The sequence below is a fragment of the Alosa pseudoharengus genome, unplaced genomic scaffold (genome assembly GCF_046254945.1).
Source record: "Alosa pseudoharengus isolate Yale_2024_CS ecotype anadromous, Long Island Sound unplaced genomic scaffold, YU_APseudo_1.1 YU_APseudo_1.1_scf_4, whole genome shotgun sequence".
NCBI classification, from domain to species: Eukaryota; Metazoa; Chordata; class Actinopteri; order Clupeiformes; family Clupeidae; genus Alosa; species Alosa pseudoharengus.
Genome location: NW_027468774.1, coordinates 39,678,560 through 39,699,917, shown reverse-complemented (window position 1 = coordinate 39,699,917; position 21,358 = coordinate 39,678,560). Strand labels below are relative to the sequence as shown.

Sequence of the window (21,358 nt, the reverse complement as noted above, 5' to 3'; positions counted from 1 at the left end):
TTGTAACCCTAGATATAGTTCATGATATTTATATTATGGAAAGGCTTTCCTTCTCTCTCAGAACCCAATATGTATTACTTTTTCTCTTTCATTTTGTTTTCCTTTCTTTTACACCTTGTATGTAGGCCAACTGGATATAATAATCCACTTTGTACTGTTTTGTTGTCTGAATCCCTGTAAAACATCCTGATGGCCAAAAATAAAAATAAAATGTCAAAAAAAGAAAAATGGTATATTAGCCCCGTTTATACTGTGGGCCATCAGCCCAGGAACTTAAGCCCAGGGCTTAAGTTTACACTTATCATGGCCCATTTTACCTAGTGCTAAAATTCTGCAATAATCACGTAATCATAGCAACATTTATTGTGATGTGTAAGCACCCTGGTGCTTGATCTGTGGCCCTGGCAGTTGAGCAGGGCTTGGACAGTTCAAGCACCAGGTTTGGCCCCCAGTATAAACGGGGCTATAGTGGTTTGCCTCCTGTCTCTTGTGATAATGAGTCGTATCGCTCAGCCCTCGTACACACCTGTCCGTTCCTGTAGAAGCTCTTGCCAAAGCCCTGACAGAAGGTGGAGACGAAGGGCAGAAGGGCAGAGGGACGGTGGAAGTACAGCAAATCAGTGAGCAAACCCCAGAACCTACGAGAACACACAACACAACATTTCTGAATAGTCAGAGGAGAACTTCACTGGAGCTCTCTTCAAGTCTAGGACTATGATTAACCCATGTGCAGGAACCCAGAGTTGCAACAATATGTAAACATTTATTTTTAGCTATGTTTAGCTAATAGTAGGCACCTGGTTTGGCTAGTATCTTGGAATTCATCCACCCCGAGAATATAAACGGAAACCATTCAATGCACGACATCAGCAACTATTTCGCTAAAAGACACAAAATACAGTATCTTTAGCCAGTTATTTTTTTTTTTTTTACTTTTTGCCTTATTCATATAGAACAGTGAAGAGTGACAGGAAGCGAGAGAGAGATGGAGTTGGATCAGGAAATGACCACAGGTCGGATTTTAACCAGAATTTGGAATGGACACCGCAGCCACAAATTTGCATTCTAACAAGCTTTTATCAGGGCCAACACTGTAAGGTGGGGGTGTTTGCAAGGTATTTATGTGTCTCTTAGGTGGCAACTTGCTAGTTCTCAACCAAAAAGTTTTCATCCTTATATTACTGTTGCTTTAAAGCTAAGTCCAGACCATTTCTCTAAGGATCTAAAGTCCAGACCATTAAGCCAGGAAATGATAAGGAAAGCTGTCCATGTCCGCCCTCCCTCCCAGCAGTGTTCAGTCCATCATGTGTGGTCGAACAGAAACCTGGTCTGCACTTCAGTAAGCCTTTGGGAACACATGCCCACATTAAGAGGGAGTTTCTACACATTTCCTTCAAAACAATGGCATCCTCATGGTCAGTTTAAAACAGGACAGACTCACTTGTCCTGGTTGTTGCGGAACTCTGCTTTCTCATGGCATTCGTAGACCCATCCAGGAGCGAAAATGGCGGTAGAGAAGCCATGTTTGCGAAGAAGACTCAGGGCCTAAAGAGAAAATCAAAACAGAAAGCAGAATTCAGTAGGAGGACTTTAGACTTTACACTATTCATTTAGCAGACGCTTTGATCCCAAGCGACTTACAACAATGACATGACAATAACATTCAAGCTACATTGCAGAGACATTAGGTAACAATCAGTGGCTGTATACAGTCATTGGTAACAATAAATACAACAGCAATAAATACTACTACCAGAGGGGTATTAATGATGGACTTTATGCAACAGTCCGGTAGCAACATTTAACCAACAGTTTCACAACAACATATAAATTCAGTGCCATTGTACATCATATAATTACATTATAAAAGTATATTATTTAAAAAACAATGGAAAATATTCAAGCAGGTAACACTGGCCTCTGTCATCATGAAATTCCTCACCTTATTGGTCTCAAACTTGCCTCCCACCACGTCGCCTCGTGCAAACACGTCCACCCCGACAAATATGTCAACCTGCCGGTTCTGAACAGCAGACAGGGTCTTCATGTGCTCTAGACTCTGCTCCGTCCAGTTGTAGTTTGTGAAAAAGCCATCACAAGCTTCAAAAAACACTCTGAAATTAAGGATGATGGAAAATCAAAATCAGTGTCTGGTACAAAGAAAGAGACATGAGATCATGTGGGCGGAGCATCATGTGGGTGGAGATGATGCAGGAGTCATAATGTCACTGCCTGCCAATCAGTGGGCCCAGGTTCCATTCCTGAACCCGCCGCTGTGAGTCCCTGTCACTTTGGAAAACGTGTCCGCATCACACATCATTCCAATTCAGATCAATTCCTTCTATGAGGTTTATTTGGACTATAGTGGTTTGCACGTTTTTCAGACTCAGAAGTTGACCAGACCAGGGGCCTATTGCACATAACTATGATAAGGGATTAAGCCAGGATATCTTGGTCCGTGATCCAGTTGCACAAAAGCGGGATAGGGGGCAGCAGGATATGTTATGGTATAAGTTACCATGGCGATTTATTCTGTGGAGCTAGCCTGCTCCAGACCAGGCTAAATTCCAGGATCTATTTAATCTCATCCCTACCTAGACCCACTGTCATTATTTAAACGTTTGTGATCATTAATTAACTTTTACATACTCGCCATTTCCGACCTGTCATGCGACAATGTGACCTCACGGTAGTGCCTAACCATTTCGCGCTTGGTGGTCGCATAGACAGTAAAAGGGTGGTCGCGGCACTAGCTGCAATATTCTCCTAAACAGAGGTGTTTGTTGCTGTTGTGAACAGGCTATCGCTACCTACTTCGCACCGTAGAAGAAGCAATGAAGCCGCTCTAGTTGCCGTGGTGAATCTGTGATTTGAGGGAGCCGTGAGCGCGCACTTATCCAGGATAGGTTTCACGTGGCTTGATGAATCTGTGTCTGCTCATCCTGGCTTGCTCGTTGTGCAACCAATTAAGCCTGTACACTCTTGTTTTGGATTCATTGAGCGCAGCTCAGTAATTTATCCCGGTTGTCTTAATTCTGCTTTTGTGCAATAGGCCCCAGATTGCACTTCAATCATAACAATGACCATAATAAACTCCCTCTTCCTCATGACCATCATTCTCCTCAACTTGCCTGTTCTCGTCGTTGAGCTCGTTCTGCCACTTGAGCGAGCCATCCTTTAGCACGCTGTCATACCAGATCACCACACTGCCCGGGACCCGCTCATGCATCTGGTCCGTGAGGTACCGCAGGAACAGAGGCATGTTTTTCACTGCTGTTGCCTGGGAAACCACACAGAACATGACATCACTAACCCGTCAAAGGGACTGGCAGTCTGATACCATTTCGGATTTTACAGGGGCGATGGGAGGTTCTGGTTTGATTCATCTCTACAGGAAATATACAATTATGAATGCAGCACTTAAAGTTTCCATACTATACTATGGCATGGTATGACATGACATGACACTCAGGCTTTGCATATTCAAGCACTCCCTGCATCATACAAGGCAAATCCCTGTGCTCAAAGCTGTTTATTAACATAAAAATAAAAATCCCATAACACACCGGGACTGACACCCATGTTGGCATCCTCACACAAGTGCAACACACTTACACTTAGACCATTTTCTATGTTGACAAGCCAGCCGTCAAAGCCGTGGTAGTGTGAGATGTGGACGAGTTTGTCAGCCACTGCCCGATAGGCCTCCTCATCCGCCAGAAATTTCTCACACATCACAGCGCCATCAGTCCACTCAGTGATGAAGGTCCCTGAGAGGAAGCCAGGAAAATACGACTCACAGCACATCCATAAACTTAGGATTAAATATGGAACACATCAGCCCTGCTGATTTGAAAAGTATTGGTAATATGCGGCCTATCTCAGCAGCCAACCAGTAGATGACAGCACAGTATCACTGCTCATTCAAAGTGCAATAGACTAAGCTAGAGAAAGCTGTTTCAGCCAGCACATTTATTTCCGGTGGAGCGTTAGCAACAGCATCTTGTGTTATGTTCTGCTCCTTTTGTGTTCACTCCAACACTAAACATCTTGTTTATCCCCAACAGTGCAACTCTTCAACTTTGACAAACGCATAAATCCTGCGACATTTTACCATTTTGCTCATTCACCTGGTGTAACACCCAACCGGGTCTGTGTAAACAGGTGCGCTAACACAATGCAGGTGATGGTCAATCGGAAATGTTTGTGCTGGCTGAAAAGCCTTTCAGGAAATGCGTGGCATATAGGCAATTGTCTGGGCGACTTAAATATTCTAAGCACTTTCAGCCGTTGAAAAAACAGACATACAGACAACAAACCAAACAACAGACCAAGCCAAACAAAAAGGACAGGAGGAGAACAAGCTAGGCAGTCTGCCCCCTCCACAAAACCACATGAAGCTTTAGACCACATCCATATGTGCTGGCCTAAACTGGCCTAAATCACCACAGACTTTTCTATTTCTAACAGAAGACACATGGTGAGAACTGTCAGACATTTCACACAGAGAGACTGGAGACTGACCGAGAGAGAGAACTCCATGCCTGTGTGCTGCGTTGGTCCAGCAGGCCGGGGGTATAGTCACCATTTGATGGGTGAAGTAGTTGAAGATGTCAATGAGGCTCCAGTGATAGAAGGCATACGGCGCCTCTACTTCCGTACCTTGAATAAACCTCAGAGAAAAGCACACGTTTGAGAACATGAGACACAATGACAGCTCAATTCTACAAAAATGCTAAAGAAAGCAATGACATGTTGTATAACACATATCCATTTAAGTTCAACACTTCCTGTCTGCATCATTGTTTATCTTAAATGCACTAGTAGATGAGTAAGTACAACTGATACATGATTAGGCTCTTTGTGTATTCTAGGCCATGAAATTGCTGGGCTCTGCAATTCCTATGATAAGAAAATGTTGCAATCAGCATTCAGACTGGGCAGCCAGAAGCCTCAACTGAGGTACGTCTTGTGGAGAATGTGAGGGAATGTGTTCTCTTCACGCGGGATGCATACCTGTCCTCCAGGTAGCCGCCCATCATGTCGTGACACACCAGCGTGCGTAGCTGTTTGCTTGCGTATGGCGGTTGTCTGCTGGCTCGTGGGACGGACGCCACGTTGAAGGGACTCGCCTCGCTGATTTTCCATGCCAGCAGCTCTTCCAGGTTCTTCAGTCCAGAGCTGAGTGGCTCTGTGGTGTCCGGGTCGAAGTGTTTCACTGAAATGTGGGGAAATGACTAAGCCAGTCAGGTTACTCATTTTAAAGCCCTATAATGCTCATTTTCAGTATTTACAGTATCTCACAAAAGTGAGTACACCCCTCACATGTTTGTAAATATTTTATTATATCTTTTCATGGAACAACACTGAAGAAATGACACTTTGCTACAATGTAAAGTAGTCAGTGTACAGCTTGTATAACAGTGTACATTTACTGTCCCCTCAAAATAACTCAACACACAGCCATTAATGTCTAAACCGCTGCCAACAAAAGTGAGTACACTCCTAAGTGAAAATGTCCAAATTGGGCCCAATTAGCCATATTCCCTCCCTGGTGTCATGTGACTCGTTAGTGAATGGGGAGCAGGTGTGTTAAATTTCGTGTTATCGCGCTCACACTGTCTCATGATGGGGTCTGTTTCCCAAAAGCATAGTTGCTAACTATGATACCAATTACCTTGGTAGTGTCACTGCCAAATCTGCCCTACAAAGCCAAAGAGCAGTATCTGCAAAAATGCCAAACTGAGAAAAACAGCTTTTTGTGTTTTTCTTACAGCAAGTATAAGGATCAAATTATATTCAACAACAAGGGGTATCATTAGATAGATCAAAGTGAGGTGAATATTAAACATTTTGTTTTTTGACATTTAGACAAAATTTGGTAGTTTTATTGGCTATACTGTGCTTTGCCTTTGCATTACTGCTTATACTTACTTATGGCCATACAATAACATTTTGCAGTAACTGTAGCAAGTGATCATAATCACTCAGTTTTTATAGTAATTGAGGAGGTACTTACTAAATTTTTAGTGAAGATATGCTGCTTGATGCCGGGTATTCTTGTAGACTTTCATGTGCATTGCTGCACACCAAAACCTAACCTTTGACACCTTTGCACACTGCTGCTTATATTTGTCAAAGTATATGTTAATTACTTTTTGTAAAATCTGACTGACTATTTTGAATGAATATGATACTTTCACTGGCATTTAATATTGTGAGACTGTATGATGATAGACACCTAATGTGTGTGTGAGTGTAAATGGTAGTGTATATAAGTATATATACTCTTTTGATCCCGTGAGGGAAATTTGGTCTGCATTTTTCCCAATCCGTGATTTAGTGAAACACACTCAGCACACAGTGTGGTGAAGCACACGCTAATCCCGGCGCAGTGAGCTGCCTGCAACAACAGCGGCGCTCAGGGAGCAGTGAGGGGTTAGGTGCCTTGCTCAAGGGCACTTCAGCCGCTTCCTACTGGTTGGGGTTCGAACCGGCAATCCTCCAGTTACAAGTCCGAAGCGCTAACCAGTAGGCCACGGTTGCTGTGCCTTTTTAGAAGAAAGTCCAGGGCTTTTTTTAGTCCCAGTCTGTCCCTGTGCACACACACACACACACACACTATTAGAGTAAAGGCAAGTGAAACAAAGGCAGAATGCAGTAATAGCAAGTGAAATCAAGGCAGTAAGGGCAGATACTGCACTCTGCCTTGGTTTCACTCTACTTTTCTATACAAACTGCAAAGTAAAAATGTAAATTTAGCTAAGAAATATATTAGGTAGCCATATGAAATTTTAACAGATTGAAGAGCAGATCATGTACTTTTTTTTGTTGAAAAAGTGCAGATACTGCTCTTAGCCTTTGTAGGGCAGAAATGTGAGTCCGTAGATTTGAGTTACGCATGCACAGTCAACTCAGATTTTGCAGTGACGCTACCACGGAAGATGCTTAGTAGTTAGCAACAATGCTTTTGGGAAATGCAACCCAGGTCACTGGACGTTCAACATGTCACCTCATGGCAAAGAACTCTCTAAGGATCTGAAAAAATAATTGTTGCTCTGCATAAAGATGGCCTTGGCTATAAGAAGACAACACCCTGAAACTGAGTTGCAGCACAGTGGCCAAGACCACAGAAGTTGAGTGCATGTGCTCAGAGGTTGTCTTTGGAAAATAGATGTATGAGTGCTGCCATCATTGTTGCAGAGGATGAAGGGGTGGGGGGTCAGCCTGTCAGTGCTTAGACCATATGCCGCACACTGCATCAAATTGGTCTGCATGGCTGTCGTCCCAGAAGGAAGCCTCTTCTTAAGATGATCCACAAGAAAGCCCAAGCACAAACAGTTTGCTGAAAACAAGCAGACTAAGGACATGGATTATTGGAACCATGTCCTGTGGCCTGATCAAGATAAACTTATTTCGTTCAGATGGTGTCAAGCGTGTGTGGCGCCAACCAGGTAAGGAGTACAAAGACTGTACAAAGACAGTCAAGCATGGTGGTGGGAGTGTCATGTTCTGGGGCTGCATGAGTGCAGCCGGCACTGGGGAGCTACAGTCCATTGAGGGAACCATAAATGGCAACACGTACTGTGACATACTGTAGCAGAGCATGATCCCCTCCCTCCAGAAACTGGGCCGCAGGGCAGTATACCAACATGATAACGACCCCAAACACACCTCCAAGACGACCAATGCCTTACTAAAGAAGCTGAGGGTAAAGGTGATGGACTGGCCAAGCATGTCTCCAGACCTAAACCCTATTGAGCATCTGTGGGGCATCCTCAAACAGAAGGTGGAGGAGCACAAGGTCTCTAACATCCACCAGTTCTGTGATGTCATGGAGGAGTGGAAGAGGATTCCAGTGGCAACCTGTGAAGCTCTGGTGAACTCCTTGCCCAAGAGGGTTAAGGCAGTGCTGGAAAATAATGGTGGCCCCATAAAATATTGACACTTTGGGCACAATTTGGACATTTTCACTTAGGGGTGTACTCATTTTTGTTGTCAGCAGTTTAGACATTAATGGCTGTTTGTTGAGTTATTTTGAGGGGACAGCAAATGTACACTGTTATACAAGCTGTAGCCTACACTCACTACTTCACATTGTATCAAAGTGTAATTTCTTCAGTCAGTGTTTTCCCATGAAAAGATATAATAAAAAAATAAAATAAAAACACTTTAGTGAGATACTGTATGATGTTATTGGGGGGGGGGGGGTCTACTAGAATAGATTTACAAGCTGCTTCAATGTTTCAAAACATTTGTTTTCTAATAGGCCTACTGTACTCTTTAAACCCTGTCTCAGACACTCTGTAAGAGCAGAGACTCGTCAGGCTATTATTCCTATGGTCATTGTAACTTTACAGACTGTGTAGCTACATAAGCTTACTAGCACAGCTATTATACATAGGAAAAGGGAAAAGGAAACTGAACAAAGTAGGAAGTAGAATCAGTTACTAGTTACGTGTAAGTCAGCGCCTAAACTGTATAACGATCTGTACCTGGGTGTTGATAACAAATGTAAAGTCGCATGTAAAGTCACATTGACTGATGTACCTGGCAAAGGTGAGGAACCGTATTTAATGATTTCATGTTGCACACTTCGTAGGTCAACGGGTTCGTCCAGGCAAGACTCTGAACTTGAATATGGAAACAACAATCTGTCAGCATTAATATGATATGATATGCAGTCCAAAGCACTACACTTTACTTTCCGCTGGATAGTTTTTTGTGCAAGACGACCAAAGCTCCTCCTATTTTGAAAATGTATGACTCGGTAAAGAAAGAAAGCCATCGAAACAAAAAGTCGTTCGTCTGCAATTACCTTGCATCCGTTTTAGAGGGCTTGACAATAAGGATCTCTGAACCATCATCATCTCTTTTTCTTTTCTTCAAAGACACCTCGTCCTTTGTGCTGGTCATCCCGTCCATTTCAGAGAAATATCTACCGAAACGGTCAAATAAAACATAAGTTGTTAAGACAGACTTCTAGGCACCCATGTCAAACATGACAAAAAGCCATGCTTCCGGGTCTCTACTAATTGGTCGAATGAAAGGCTACGTTGAGGTGTTCTTAACCAATAGAGGAATAAGTTTGTTTATCTCTAGATATGCTAGGAGTTTCTTGGCAGCCAGAGGGAGACAAAGTGTTATGTACTGGAAAAAGAGGGAGGGGGTGTATTTTCTGCCTAATTGAAAAGATAATGTTGGGAAGAATTCCATCAAATTCAACCTCTGGAGGAACTATTCAGCCATACCTCCTCCCTTCTTTGTGCACTTCCTTTTATTCAGTCTTTCAAATAAATGTTTGGCCTTGGCTACCAACAGATAAAAAAGCACAAGAGAACACAGACAGCTAGAAAGATAGGGAAATTAGCTGAACTGCAAAGTACACAGAAGTACAACAGTTAGCAGATAACAGGAGCAAAAACAGAATGTTGAGGGACATATGCAAATAAACGAAACACCCCCAATACTTTTGGCGACACTGGCCCTCAACATGCTTAGAAAGAATCCTATCCTCTCATCCACTTGATTAATTGGGACAGCAAGCCGTTAATTTGGGTCTCCACAACACCACCCCCACCACCCTGAGGCCCATTTGCCGAACATGAATGTGCCTATTCAAACCTAACCCAGACCTATAGAGCTGTATGAGACCTTAGATATTTATATTCCATACTGCAGTTCAATATGGACTCAGTAGGACTCCTAACGATGGACTGTAACTATTAGAGGCACTCTCAGAGGCTATGTGCAGGCGGAATTACATTCTATGGGCGGAAGTAAAGCAGATCACAGAGATATGGCATGATATGATATGGCTGCATTGGAATACAGTGATTTTTATTGGTGGCTCTTAAGAATGAAGAAGAAAAACTAAACTTTGCAAACGTCACACAGGTTGTCTGTATGTGCTCCTATTGGCTATGCAAATAAAACAGGCAGGGCTCATGGCTGCCTTGATTGTTGAATGAGACTGCTGAGTCATTGGCACATAGCAACCTGACACATTTTCTCCAACTTCCATTACTTACCGTTGCATCATGTTGCCATGAGGCTCAGGATCAGAGTCAACTCAGGCCAGGGATGAAGTAGAGCCTTTCCTGAACCTAATATGAGAGCATTTCTAATTTATCAAAGGGCCCATGAAATGCTGGCAATATCAGACATGCCTGTTTGGTTTGATGACTGCAGAAACTGTTTCAACAGTCAGATTGGTTTAGTCAGATGGATGGATTCCCCCACCCCCGTATGTGCATATCGGAACGTACTATGGGCACTGCCCATGCTGAGCCTATAGAGCACTGATGACCAACAGAAAATGGGTTACTCTCGCAGTGCATCATGATTAAATAACTTTGATGAATGGCAGCCAGGATCAATACCATGATGCCCCTTGGGCAGGATTTATAGTTCTAATCGCATTTAGGCAGAGAACATGCAGTAATGTACAGGGGTAAAATGGAAAGAGTAGCAGGACTGTCACATATGTGTGAAATGGCCGGGTGATGTTGACATATTGACATGTTGACAGCTGGAATCAGGTTGGAAGACTTGGAGAAACTATGTGGTCATTGTGTTTAGTCAGCTTCAGTAACATCTTCAGACAAAGAGAACATGAATGTATTCTGAAATAGGCTATTCAGGAATCCATGCGGTTGTAAAAATGATTTAGATTTTTTGTTTTGTTATTTTTAAACTGGTATTATTGTGATTGTTGTGAATGATAATGATGATGATGATGATGATGGGATCTTTGCTTCTTCACCGCCAAATTCCAGCGACACTGTTGTTCTGGAGAACAATTCCTTGGAGTATGCCGGTTTCTAGATAATACAGACAAAATATTTCAAACCGTCTATAGTAACGGCATTTAAAAAAAAAAAAAAAAAAAAAGACCACAACACTAGATGCCTTCTAAGCAGGCAAGGACTCCCTGGGTACAGGGCAGGTCGATTAAATGAAGTAGGTCCTACTAGACTACGTGCGCCCAAGAGCATCTCTATGGAACCGTATAGCAGGAAGCGCAGACGTCAGTTTTGGTCACAGTTGAGTCACAGGAAACGGTATTCAGAAAAGCATTCTCTGGCAGACTCTAGGACCCGGGCCGCCCAGTCTGTGAAGCGAGGAGGGGTTTTCTCACTGACGTTTCTAATGTCATACGTGCTGAAATAAACGTGATTCAAAGGTGTAAATAGGAACTTAAGGTTACAACAGCCTGATAATAGCTGCAGTTCCTTACTAGAAGCATCACCCGGTGAGTAGCCTAGCCTAAATTCAAACTCGTGGGATTAGGTGGGATTAATGACATCTTCTCTTTTATATAGGCCTAGGCTAGTTAGTGAAATGTGCGTTTTCATCAAATGGTACTTAAGACAAAATAATGTAAATAACTTGCAATCTAATTTCGAGTCAGTGTTAATGGAAGTTAATTAGTAGGCCTGGGCTAATGTACAGGTTACCTATTTTTTTTCCGGCGCACTGACAAGCCTATTTATCTAAAATAGTCTATGCTTGTCGGCAATTATTGAATACTTTTCCTCATGGCTCATTCTTCAGTTCTTCTAGATTGTGGAATCGAATTTAACAAGTCTAGTAGGCTACCTAATATGTTTTTAGATCTATGAGTCACGACTAGCCTAAACCAAATAGAATTGAGCGTCAGACGCCGCATCTCTCAGCATCTCACGAGGTAACAGGTTGGTGGTCTTCAGGCGGCCAGAGCCCTCAATAATAAAAACATAACTGTAGATAACTATAACATATATTAACAAAGCCTTACAGCGCCTGTAGACTCACATATGGTATGATAATAAATAAAAACTTTACCTGCGGTATGGCATCCCGAGCGCAACATTTGTATGACGTAGTTATAACCTAACAACTAAAGAATTGTCTACATCCACCACTGCCATGGTCATGGTTCAGCGTTGGTTATGGTAATATAGTATTCGTACAAGTGGGTAGTTATCGAACATCTGTTATCCAGGGGGAAAGTCTGCGGATTCTTAAAGAACACTTAAGGCAGTACGTAGGCTAAAGGACACTCGTCGTAGTGATGCAGTTGGTTGCGTGAGGAACACACTCTGTAGGCTACCCTCGTGTAACTTTGACTGTGGCGCATCTGCAGTCGTGAGCTGTGGCGGAACTACCCACTAGTCGACCCTACTTAGTTGATGCGCGCAGCGGCTGGATGATCTGTATGAAAGAATTTCAGCAATACAAGCCGGCTCTTATCTTAGCTGATGGGTTTATGAAGGTAACCAGATCCAACCATTCTGTGATCTAACGTGCGTTGCTAGGTGCTGTTGGACAGTTCTTCTGAACAACCCGCCGTTAGGCGCACTCGAGCGTGATAACAGAAATCATCCGCCTCCTAAATTTACACATAGCCTACGTGCCATTCGTTCAAGTTTCAATGGAAAAAGATTAACCCAAGAAACTTGGGTGCAAATACCCTGTATCTAGACCTATCACAAAATCTTATGAGTCATTTTCCAAATAATAAAGGGTAATGATAATCTCAGTTAAAAGGGAAATGTATCCTCTAGAGTTCAAAATGGAACTAAATGGCAGGATGTTTGCGTTAAAGGCACTTGCGTTAAGCAATAGCTTGTTCGCTCCTCATTTAGATTAGATTGTGTACGTCGCTGATCGAGTCAACCCTGTAGGCTACTTCAATTAAATGACTATAACCAGAGCAAATAGGGCTGACTACAACGAGACAAAATGCGCGTAATTTCAGAGTTTTCGACGCGTGGCAGCACGGAAGGCAGTAGCGTATCATTGCATCGGAGAGCAATGTGACCTGTTTGGAACAGTCTGTGCTTCTAGGAAAATAGGATGTGGTGTGCTGAAAATAAACTCAGTACACCTTCCTAAGGAAACGTAGGCCTTTTATTAACTTCAAATGGCCCGTTAGAGGGTTTGCCAGATGTGGCACGCGCCCGTCTCTACAGTACATTGTGGTGGTGGGAACCACACCCTATCCCAAGGTCAGATAGACTGCCCTTCCCACATCAGTGCTGTCTCTGTGATAAAGACGTGATGTAAAATGTAAATTCAGTGATACAATAAATGTTATAAAACAAATATTATACTGATTGCTGATGCAAGCAAGTATACTTTGCCCTCTCTACACCCTTGTAATGGAGCAATAGTTTGTGACATCAATGCCCAAGGCAGTCGCACAATCTCTGATGGCCACATTCATGAACCGTCTTGGAAGATTTGGTAATACACAGGACTTAGTTGTCCAGGGCAAATAGGCTCCTTCACAAGGGCACACATTCCCCAGTCACATGTTTAAACATGCAAATAGGCTGTATATAGTAGTAGAGGTTTGAGGGTTACCATAGCACTGTTTTTTGAGACCCAAAAATGCATCTTTTTAGGAGTAAAGGGTTCAAATGGAGGTTATATATTTCACTTCCATCCATTGAAGCATTCTGAAGGGGGAGGTAGAAGTGGTCCAAGTCTGGAGTCTGGAGTCATAAGTCTCACTGAGGCCACCTTACAAAGGAATGTCTCTTTAAGAAATGCACATGCATTTAAATTACCTAGCAACCCTCTTCCAGTAAACTTTTATAAATGTATACACAATACAAAACAAATACACACATACAGTACAGAAACACACACACACACACACAAAAAGAGAGACATATTTAAATTGTTCTGATTTACCCACAATCAATAACCGCCTCTTACTAAGGTCCTAACTACTTATTCAGTGGAAAACCACCACACATGTGGTAGGCCTATCTGAATGTTGCCAAAGTAGCAGTCTCAATAAATCCCCCCTGACCACATGCAAGCTTGGTTTTAGGAGCTAAATTGAAATTCACAGCATCCCTGTATAGGAGTGTGTGCTCCAATGGCTGAGGCTAAGCCATCAGAGCAGACAGTAGCTTAACGTTAATGCCATTCTCATGATAATTGTTACTCGGTTACAGAGAAAATTGGGATGAATGTGGCCATTTCTCCATTGCTTGTCCATTAGTGTTTTTCTCTGGTCTAAGTATCGGAGTAGGTGAAGGAAACACAGCTGCTTGTACTGCAGTTGAGGAAAAGTCATGCAACTCTCATAACATGAACATTTGGGATTGAGCAATCTGGCCAGAGAATGACATAAGCACTGGCCAGTAGCGTCATTGCTTCAGCAGTTTTTGCTGACAATTTGAGAGTGACATTCATTGGCGCTAAGTGCCTACAGACACACTAATAATACTTTGTGTGTGTGTGTGTGTGCATCTGTGTCTCTGTGTGTGTTTTACCAGCAGGGTAGTGTGAGCAGCAGAGAGCATCATGGGAGGAGTTGCACTGGATGACGGCAGTAGTAGGGTGAAAGCACCAGACGGTGGCTGGGGGTGGGTCGTGCTTTTCGGCTGCTTCGTTATCACGGGTTTCTCTTACGCCTTCCCCAAAGCAGTCAGTGTCTTCTTCAAGGAGCTCATCCGCGAGTTTGGGGTGGGATACAGCGACACCGCCTGGATCTCCTCCATTCTGTTAGCCATGCTCTATGGCACAGGTCAGTCAAGGCTGTTCCCCTCACCACACACTCATTATCATTATTAATCAGCAATTGCCTCTCTTCTACAGCGGCTTGTTGAGTGACAAAGTGTAGTTTGGGCAAGCAATGTCTTTGGGGTGTGTGTGTGTGCGAATATGTTTATGTGGAGGCAACTGATTGCCTTAAGACCAGGTTGTAGCCTCACATGTGACATTAACAACATCTGTCTGAATTTGGGGAGAGAATGCAGGCCATAGTTAATTTCGGGCGCAAAAGGGCACTTCCACTGGCATTTCCACAATAGTTTTAATTATAGCTTGTAAAGCACTCTAGTGGGTATAGATTTTTTCCCCTATGATACATTAATAACTGTGTGTGTGTGTGTGTGTGTGTGTGATTAGGTCCTTTGTGCAGCGTGATGGTGAACAGGTTTGGCTGCAGACCTGTTATGATGGTGGGGGGACTGTTTGCCTCTCTGGGGATGATCTTAGCCTCGTTTGCCACCAGCATCATACACATTTACCTGTGTGTCGGGGTCATCACAGGTGAGCATCACGTGACGTCACACACATCCTGTTCTAAAAGATCTAATTTGACATTTGTACAGTATCTGCAATATATTAACTAAATTACTACAAAATAATGGCAAAATATCCCTGTTAGTTGCATATTATATGTAACATTTGTAAGTATAAGGCATAATATGTACTTCACTGCCAGACTAAATTTGCATGTAGTACTCTATGTATCAAGAGATAATCTAATGTTATCAGTTATTGAGTGACAGAGGTACAGAGGTTATTTTGAAACAGTGGCTGCTGTCACGATACTGTATGTAACTGCAATTTTACTTGTACTCGTAAGTTCAAGGTCACTTTATTGTCCCCGAGATGCAATTGTTTGTACAGCCAGCAGACAGACATAAGGACAAGACACATAACAATACAGCAAAACATGAAATACCCACAGAATCTAAAACACAATAATAAATAAATACATAAATAAATACATTTAAAACAGTCCTAGCAAATTGTTTAAAATGGAAATGGAAGTCGGGATAAAAGAGTTTCTGAGTCTACTGGACCTGCATCTGGGCATGGAGTACTTACGGTCTGAGAGAAGTAGATTAAACTGGCAAGACAAGGGGTGGCTAGGGTCAGCTGCAATGAATTGGGCCTTCTTTGCCACTCTGTCTGAGTAGATATGGGAGACAGTGGGGAAGTTGATGCCTGCAATCTTGCTACATGTCCTGACGGTACTCTCTAGTCATTTTTCTGTTTTTCTATGGACAGAGAACAAAACCAGCAAATAAGACAGAAGGTTAAAACAGACTCAATATAACAGGAATAAAACATTCTCATAAAAGTGGGGTCAATATTAAAATTCCTCAGTTTACGATAAAAGTACATGCGCTGATGGGCTTTGGCACAAACAGCATCAGTGTGTGATTCAAAACATAGCTTGCTATCAGTTATAGTGCCAAGGTACTTATACTGTATTCTTGTACTGTCTCATCAGGTTGACCATCAAGAGAAGAGGGGGTCACTGTTGAAGAGGGGGTCACTGTTTCCTAAAATCAATAATTAATTCTTTAGTCTTGGAGACATTTATATTTAAAAAGGACCAATCATCACACCTATCATTAAAATCCTTCACTATTGGTCCACGGTCAATCACACTTTCATTAAGAAGAGACACAATGACAGTCGACCGCAAATGTAAAAACCTGACTTCCATCATACTGTGAACGACATTCATTTGTGTATAAACAAAGAGGAAAGGGGAGAGGACACATCATTGGGGGGAGCCAATAGAAGATAAAAGATTGCCCGATAAAACACCATTAACTTTAACCCTTTGGGATCTGGAGGTTAAAAAGTCAACTAACCAGGCTATTAGCCCATGTTGTGTGTCTTTAAGAGTCTGTCTGCTAAAATGTGGGGTTGAATACAGTTAAAAGCTAATGAAAAAATAAATAGTAGTCATACAAATTGCTTCCAGGTAGTTAAAAACTGTGTTGAGCAGGCTGTCCGCAGCATCCTCGACCCCCCTTCCTGCCCTGTAAGCAAATTGTAACAGATCGAGTTGTGGCTGTGTAATTGCTAAAATGTTTTATAATTTTTTTCAAAAGCTTTCATAATGAGGAAAGTGAGGGCCACTGGTCTAAAATCATTAAGTGATTTAGGTCCTTTGGTCTTAGGCACAGACACAATCACTGACTCTTTCTAGAGTCCCGGGACCCGGTGTGATTGAAGTGACTTATTGAATATAAAGGCTAGTATGTCAGACAGTGGCTCTGCACAGCTCTTGAGGAGGCGGCCACCAATATTGTCTGTACCAGGGCTCTTCCTTTCCTTCACCCCCCTAAGAATTTTGTGAACTCTGTCCTTATCAATAGTGATAGCAACATTTTGTTCTGCCCATGGTTCCCTGTACACGGACAATAGAATATAGTTCAATCAATGTCTAAAATGAAATGAAAATATATATCTGGCTGTTTTTTGTGGTGCTTTATCTTTCTATTTTATTTGTTTAGATTTGCAGAAAGAAAAAAAAATATGTGTGATTCTGAGAAGTAACTCTTTCTTTCTAACTCTGTGACTGTAACTTTGGTTCTGGTTCTGGTTCTTTTCTCAGGCTTGGGCCTGGCCCTGAACTTCCAGCCCTCTCTGATCATGCTGAACCGGTACTTCAGTGAGAAGCGCCCGCTGGCTAACGGCCTGGCCGCTGCGGGGAGCCCAGTGGCCCTGTGCGCCCTGTCCCCCCTGGGCCAGGTCCTCCAGTACGAGTACGGCTGGAGGGGCGGCTTCCTCATATTGGGGGGGATACTGCTGAACTGCTGTGCGTGCGGCGCTCTTATGAGGCCTCTCACGGGCCCCAAAAAGCCAGAGGGCGAGCTGGCGATCGAAGAAGGCGCCTCAGCGGAGGAGACGAACAAGCCAAAGCCTAAAGCCAAGCTGCTGGACTTCACCGTGTTCAGGGACCGCGGCTTCGTCATCTACGCCGTGGCCGCCACCATCATGGTCCTGGGGCTGTTCGTGCCCCCGGTGTTCGTGGTGAGCTACGCCAAGGACCTCAAGTACGAGGACAACAAGTCGGCGCTGCTGCTGACCATCCTGGGCATGATCGACATCTTTGCGCGGCCCACGTGTGGCCTCATCGCCGGGCTCAAGTGGGTGCGACCGCGCTGCGTCTACCTCTTTAGCTTCGCCATGATCTTCAATGGCACCACTGACCTGGTGGGCTCCTTGGCCAAGGACTACGGCGCGCTGGTGGTCTTCTGCATCTTCTTCGGCATCTCGTACGGCATGGTGGGCGCCCTGCAGTTCGAGGTGCTCATGACGATTGTCGGCACAGATAAGTTCCCCAGCGCCATTGGCCTCGTGCTCCTAATGGAGGCCATGGCTGTGCTGGTGGGGCCGCCCTCTGCAGGTCAGTGTGTGTGTGTGTGCGTGTGCGTGCGTGTGTGTGTGTGTAAATAAATATGTTGCACGTAAACAAATGTGATTATGTGTGTGTGTGTGTGTGTGTGTCCATATAAATACATGTGTGTACCCTTACTCACACACATATCCACACACATATTGCAAGTGACCCAGTCTATATGGATGTGCTTGTTCCCCAACCCCCCCCCCCCCACACACACACACACACACACACTGGGGGGGGGGGGGAACAAGCACATCCATATAGACTGGGTCACTTGCAATGCCTCCAGGCTCAGGGGTGAAATAAAGGTCTTTTAAGCAGAGAGACTACTAGCACTGGCCTAATTTATGTACACACATAGTACTATGTATGCCAATATTTCTTTGTAGAACTGGTATTCATCTTGCTCAAATCCTTTCAGGCCTGAACTTTATCTAGATTGTTTGGACTGATTGGTGAACATGCTTGATAGCATTTATGTTGTCAGTTGACCCATAATTAACTCTTACTGGCACCAAACTATTGACTGTTGTAACAGTTAATCAGTGTTTGTACTGATGGTAATTTTGATTCCACTTTCTCTCAGTAGTTTGTTTTTGTTCAAATACGACCTTCCTCTGACCACTTACAGGAAGACTTCTTGACGCCACCAAAGACTACAAGAACGTGTTCCTGCTAGCCGGGTGCGAGGTGGTGCTGGCTGCAGTGGTGTTGGCCACGTGCAACTTCCTCTTCATCAAGAAGACGCCTCAGGAGCCGGATGCCAAGCTGGAGAATGGCATCGACACTACAGAGATGGAGCAGCTCAACAAGCTCGAGCAGGAAGTGGTGGAGAAAGAGGTGGTGGAGGAGGTGAAGGAGAAGGAGGCCCCAAAAGCTAATGGGGGCGTGGAGGAGCCACGGCCCGACAGCGTCATGGTGGACTCAGGAGAGGTGGAGCGTTTCCTAACAGAGAGAGAGCAGAATGGTGACGTGGTTTCCAACCCTGAGACCAATCTGTGACGGACGGACAGATAGTCAGACAGAGACTCCTCAAGCTCTTGAGACTCAGTGAAGATGAAGGCAATGATTTTTAAGAGTAGTTCATAGTGACACTCCCAGGAGAGGAGGAGGAGAACCAGGAGGCTTTTTCTCGGCAGACGAGTGAAGCGTCACCTACGTTCAGCTTAGCTATCGTGTAGTTGTCTTTCCATTTCTCTGGCTTTTTATGCCATATCAGCACACTTTAACTTAAACGAAGTTCATGTTTTATTTAATAGAAACACATTCTGCACTGTCATAAAAAAAATTATATATTTTTTGAATATTGTAATAAATATGTTTTTTTGTTAGTAGATAATATATAAGAACGCAGACCCCATCAGGTCTACACATGTGTGCTGTATTAGGGTATCACTCAGTGATGCATTCCCCACACATTTAAAGACAGTGCACCAGCAATGTGAACAGATTTCCATTACGAACATCCAGTCAGTACTGGAGTGCTGGATTTGTTTTAAAAGTTCTCATACATCCATACTGCATTAGCCACAAAAGTGAGGCTTTGGTCTGGTTTGTTGTGTGTTCACATCAAAGTATACTGTATACTATGGTTCCCACCATCAGGGCTGAACCAGGGAAGGGGTGTGTGGCTGCCTTGCATAGACACAATGGTTATGTTACTGCTTCTGGGCCTTAGGTTTAAACAAGAGACACTGGAAAAATTAAGTCTTTAGGCCTTCAGACCCCACAGACTGACCTCCTAAGACGTACATAAATCTCTATGGCCAGTGGAAAAAAGGTTACATTGGTTATGTTATGACTACTGTGGTACCAGGAAGGCAGGCGAAGCTTAGTGAGCTGATGAGACTGTTCTTTCTTGTTTTTGTGTGAGATAGCAGTTTGTTTTTGTTTGGATTTGACTTTTATTTGATTTGACCGTTTGCACAGTTTTTGTGTCCTTATTTGTTTCTGTGGCATTCCGTGTGTGCATTGTTGTTGTTGATTTTGTTACATGAGCTTTTACATGAACTTCAGGTACAACTGAGTTTCTGTCTACAGAATCTTTCACTTACTTATAAGGCTTCTAAGGGTCATACTACTGCCTGTTATTTCAGTTGTTTTTTTGTTTTTGTTTTTTTTGTGTTTGTAAGATAGTTCATTGGAGTATTGTGGCTAGTCTTCCTCAGAAGACAAGACATTACTGTGATAAATGCTCTGTCTGTTTTTTAATAGTCTTTTAACCTTACTTGATTTTACTTCTTTGTGACTTGGAAAGGTGTCGCAATATCTTGTTGGTTATTGTTAGTCAAGGGATGGGAACTGGCAGCTATTTTCTGTAATAAGCTCAGAGTAGAGCACTAGCACTAGGATTTAATTTCCTGGTTATTTTTGTCTCCACTGTAACTCCGTTTCTGCCTGTTACTGAGGAGTGAATCAGCATTTTTGGACATTATATCTGAAGAGGTTTGTTCCACTTAGCAGTATAACTCTATGGAATTCTAAGACTTTGAAGCTCAATATCTCAGAACTACTCAGAACGCAGATAGAACCCTATAATTCTAAGGGGACGAAGGGTTGAGCATCTTTACCCTGACCATCACTGCCACTGTCTTATAAAAATAGATCCCTGATGTGTCTAATTGGAGCAACTGCCAGGGTCTGTTATAACCCAGAAGCCACAAGAAGATCACAAAGGGAGGAAATGCACCCTTCCTCTGAACTGGAGGGCTTTTAGAGTGACAATATTAGTCAACACCAAGCATGTAACCTAATAGGCCAGCACTTCTTAGGGGAGGAACCTCAAATCATATTAAACTGAAAATAACTGGAAACAAGTTGACTTATTACCTCCCAGTGATGGACTGGGTTCTTTTGATGAATAATGGGAGTTTTTTTTTTCCGTTTGTTTATATAGTTTGGACAAAGCACTGCCACTGCAGATACACACACATTCGTAAACACACACAGTATTTACACACACCAGCACTTTGCTCAATTAATTTCATGTGTGCCTCCAAAGTTTCAAAAGTGTGTTTTTTACTTTTCTGCTGTTACAATTATGTGTTGGACCACTTGTTCAGTATAGTGAGAAGATGAACACATACGGTAAGCTTACGCTCTATTTGATTGTTATTCCATGTCCACCACGGGTCACAAGGGTGAGTATTTGTATTCTGTGTGACAAAAAGTGTGAGTGCGCTTCAATTTGGCCATGTTAAGTGTTGAGACGATGTATAATCTCATTTATGCCGACCAGTGTGTGTCTGCGTAGTGCTCATGTGACCCTATGCTACGGTCTTCTGTGAAAAAGTGCATTTTTATGTAGTGTTGTTTCACAGTGACTGTATCTACCTGCACTCCTTGTATCACTACCTCCCCAAACCTGCACCTACTGCTTTTGATTTGACCCTTGCAGAGTTCAATAAATATGAAACTATG

The 21,358-nt window shown here is 43.2% G+C and overlaps 2 protein-coding genes across 3 annotated transcripts in view; one reads left to right on the top strand and one right to left on the bottom strand.

Moving 5' to 3' along the window:
• engase (endo-beta-N-acetylglucosaminidase) overlaps positions 1–11,888 on the bottom strand; it is a 22,957-nt gene extending 11,069 nt beyond the window's left edge. Inside the window, exons 1-10 of the mRNA XM_076266276.1 lie at positions 11,827–11,888; positions 8,819–8,938; positions 8,551–8,633; positions 5,017–5,218; positions 4,525–4,673; positions 3,616–3,770; positions 3,132–3,280; positions 1,943–2,114; positions 1,442–1,545; positions 527–638 (exon numbers count right to left, since the gene is read on the bottom strand). Of these exons, the coding sequence (XP_076122391.1) occupies positions 527–638; positions 1,442–1,545; positions 1,943–2,114; positions 3,132–3,280; positions 3,616–3,770; positions 4,525–4,673; positions 5,017–5,218; positions 8,551–8,633; positions 8,819–8,938; positions 11,827–11,840 (1,260 nt within the window). The 5' untranslated portion in view covers positions 11,841–11,888. The remainder of the gene's footprint in view (positions 1–526; positions 639–1,441; positions 1,546–1,942; positions 2,115–3,131; positions 3,281–3,615; positions 3,771–4,524; positions 4,674–5,016; positions 5,219–8,550; positions 8,634–8,818; positions 8,939–11,826) is intronic.
• slc16a3a (solute carrier family 16 member 3a) lies at positions 11,168–21,358 on the top strand. 2 transcript variants are annotated; one of them, XM_076266279.1, is made up of 5 exons: positions 11,168–11,254; positions 14,280–14,527; positions 14,911–15,054; positions 17,147–17,941; positions 18,570–21,358. In XM_076266279.1, exons 2-5 carry the CDS (start codon positions 14,305–14,307, stop codon positions 18,938–18,940), a joined length of 1,533 nt encoding a protein of 510 aa, XP_076122394.1. In that variant the 5' UTR covers positions 11,168–11,254; positions 14,280–14,304; the 3' UTR covers positions 18,941–21,358. The 2 variants fall into 2 exon arrangements, with proteins under 2 accessions (XP_076122394.1, XP_076122393.1); XM_076266278.1 differs by having other exon boundaries at positions 11,174–11,254; positions 14,277–14,527.

Coding starts and splice junctions, on each gene's coding strand:
- slc16a3a (XM_076266279.1), top strand. CDS start 14,305: ATGGGAGGAGTTGCACTGGATGACGGCAGTAGTAGGGTGAAAGCACCA. Junction 14,528..14,910: donor AGCCATGCTCTATGGCACAG/GTCAGTCAAGGC, acceptor GTGTGTGATTAG/GTCCTTTGTGCAGCGTGATG. Junction 15,055..17,146: donor GTGTGTCGGGGTCATCACAG/GTGAGCATCACG, acceptor TTCTTTTCTCAG/GCTTGGGCCTGGCCCTGAAC.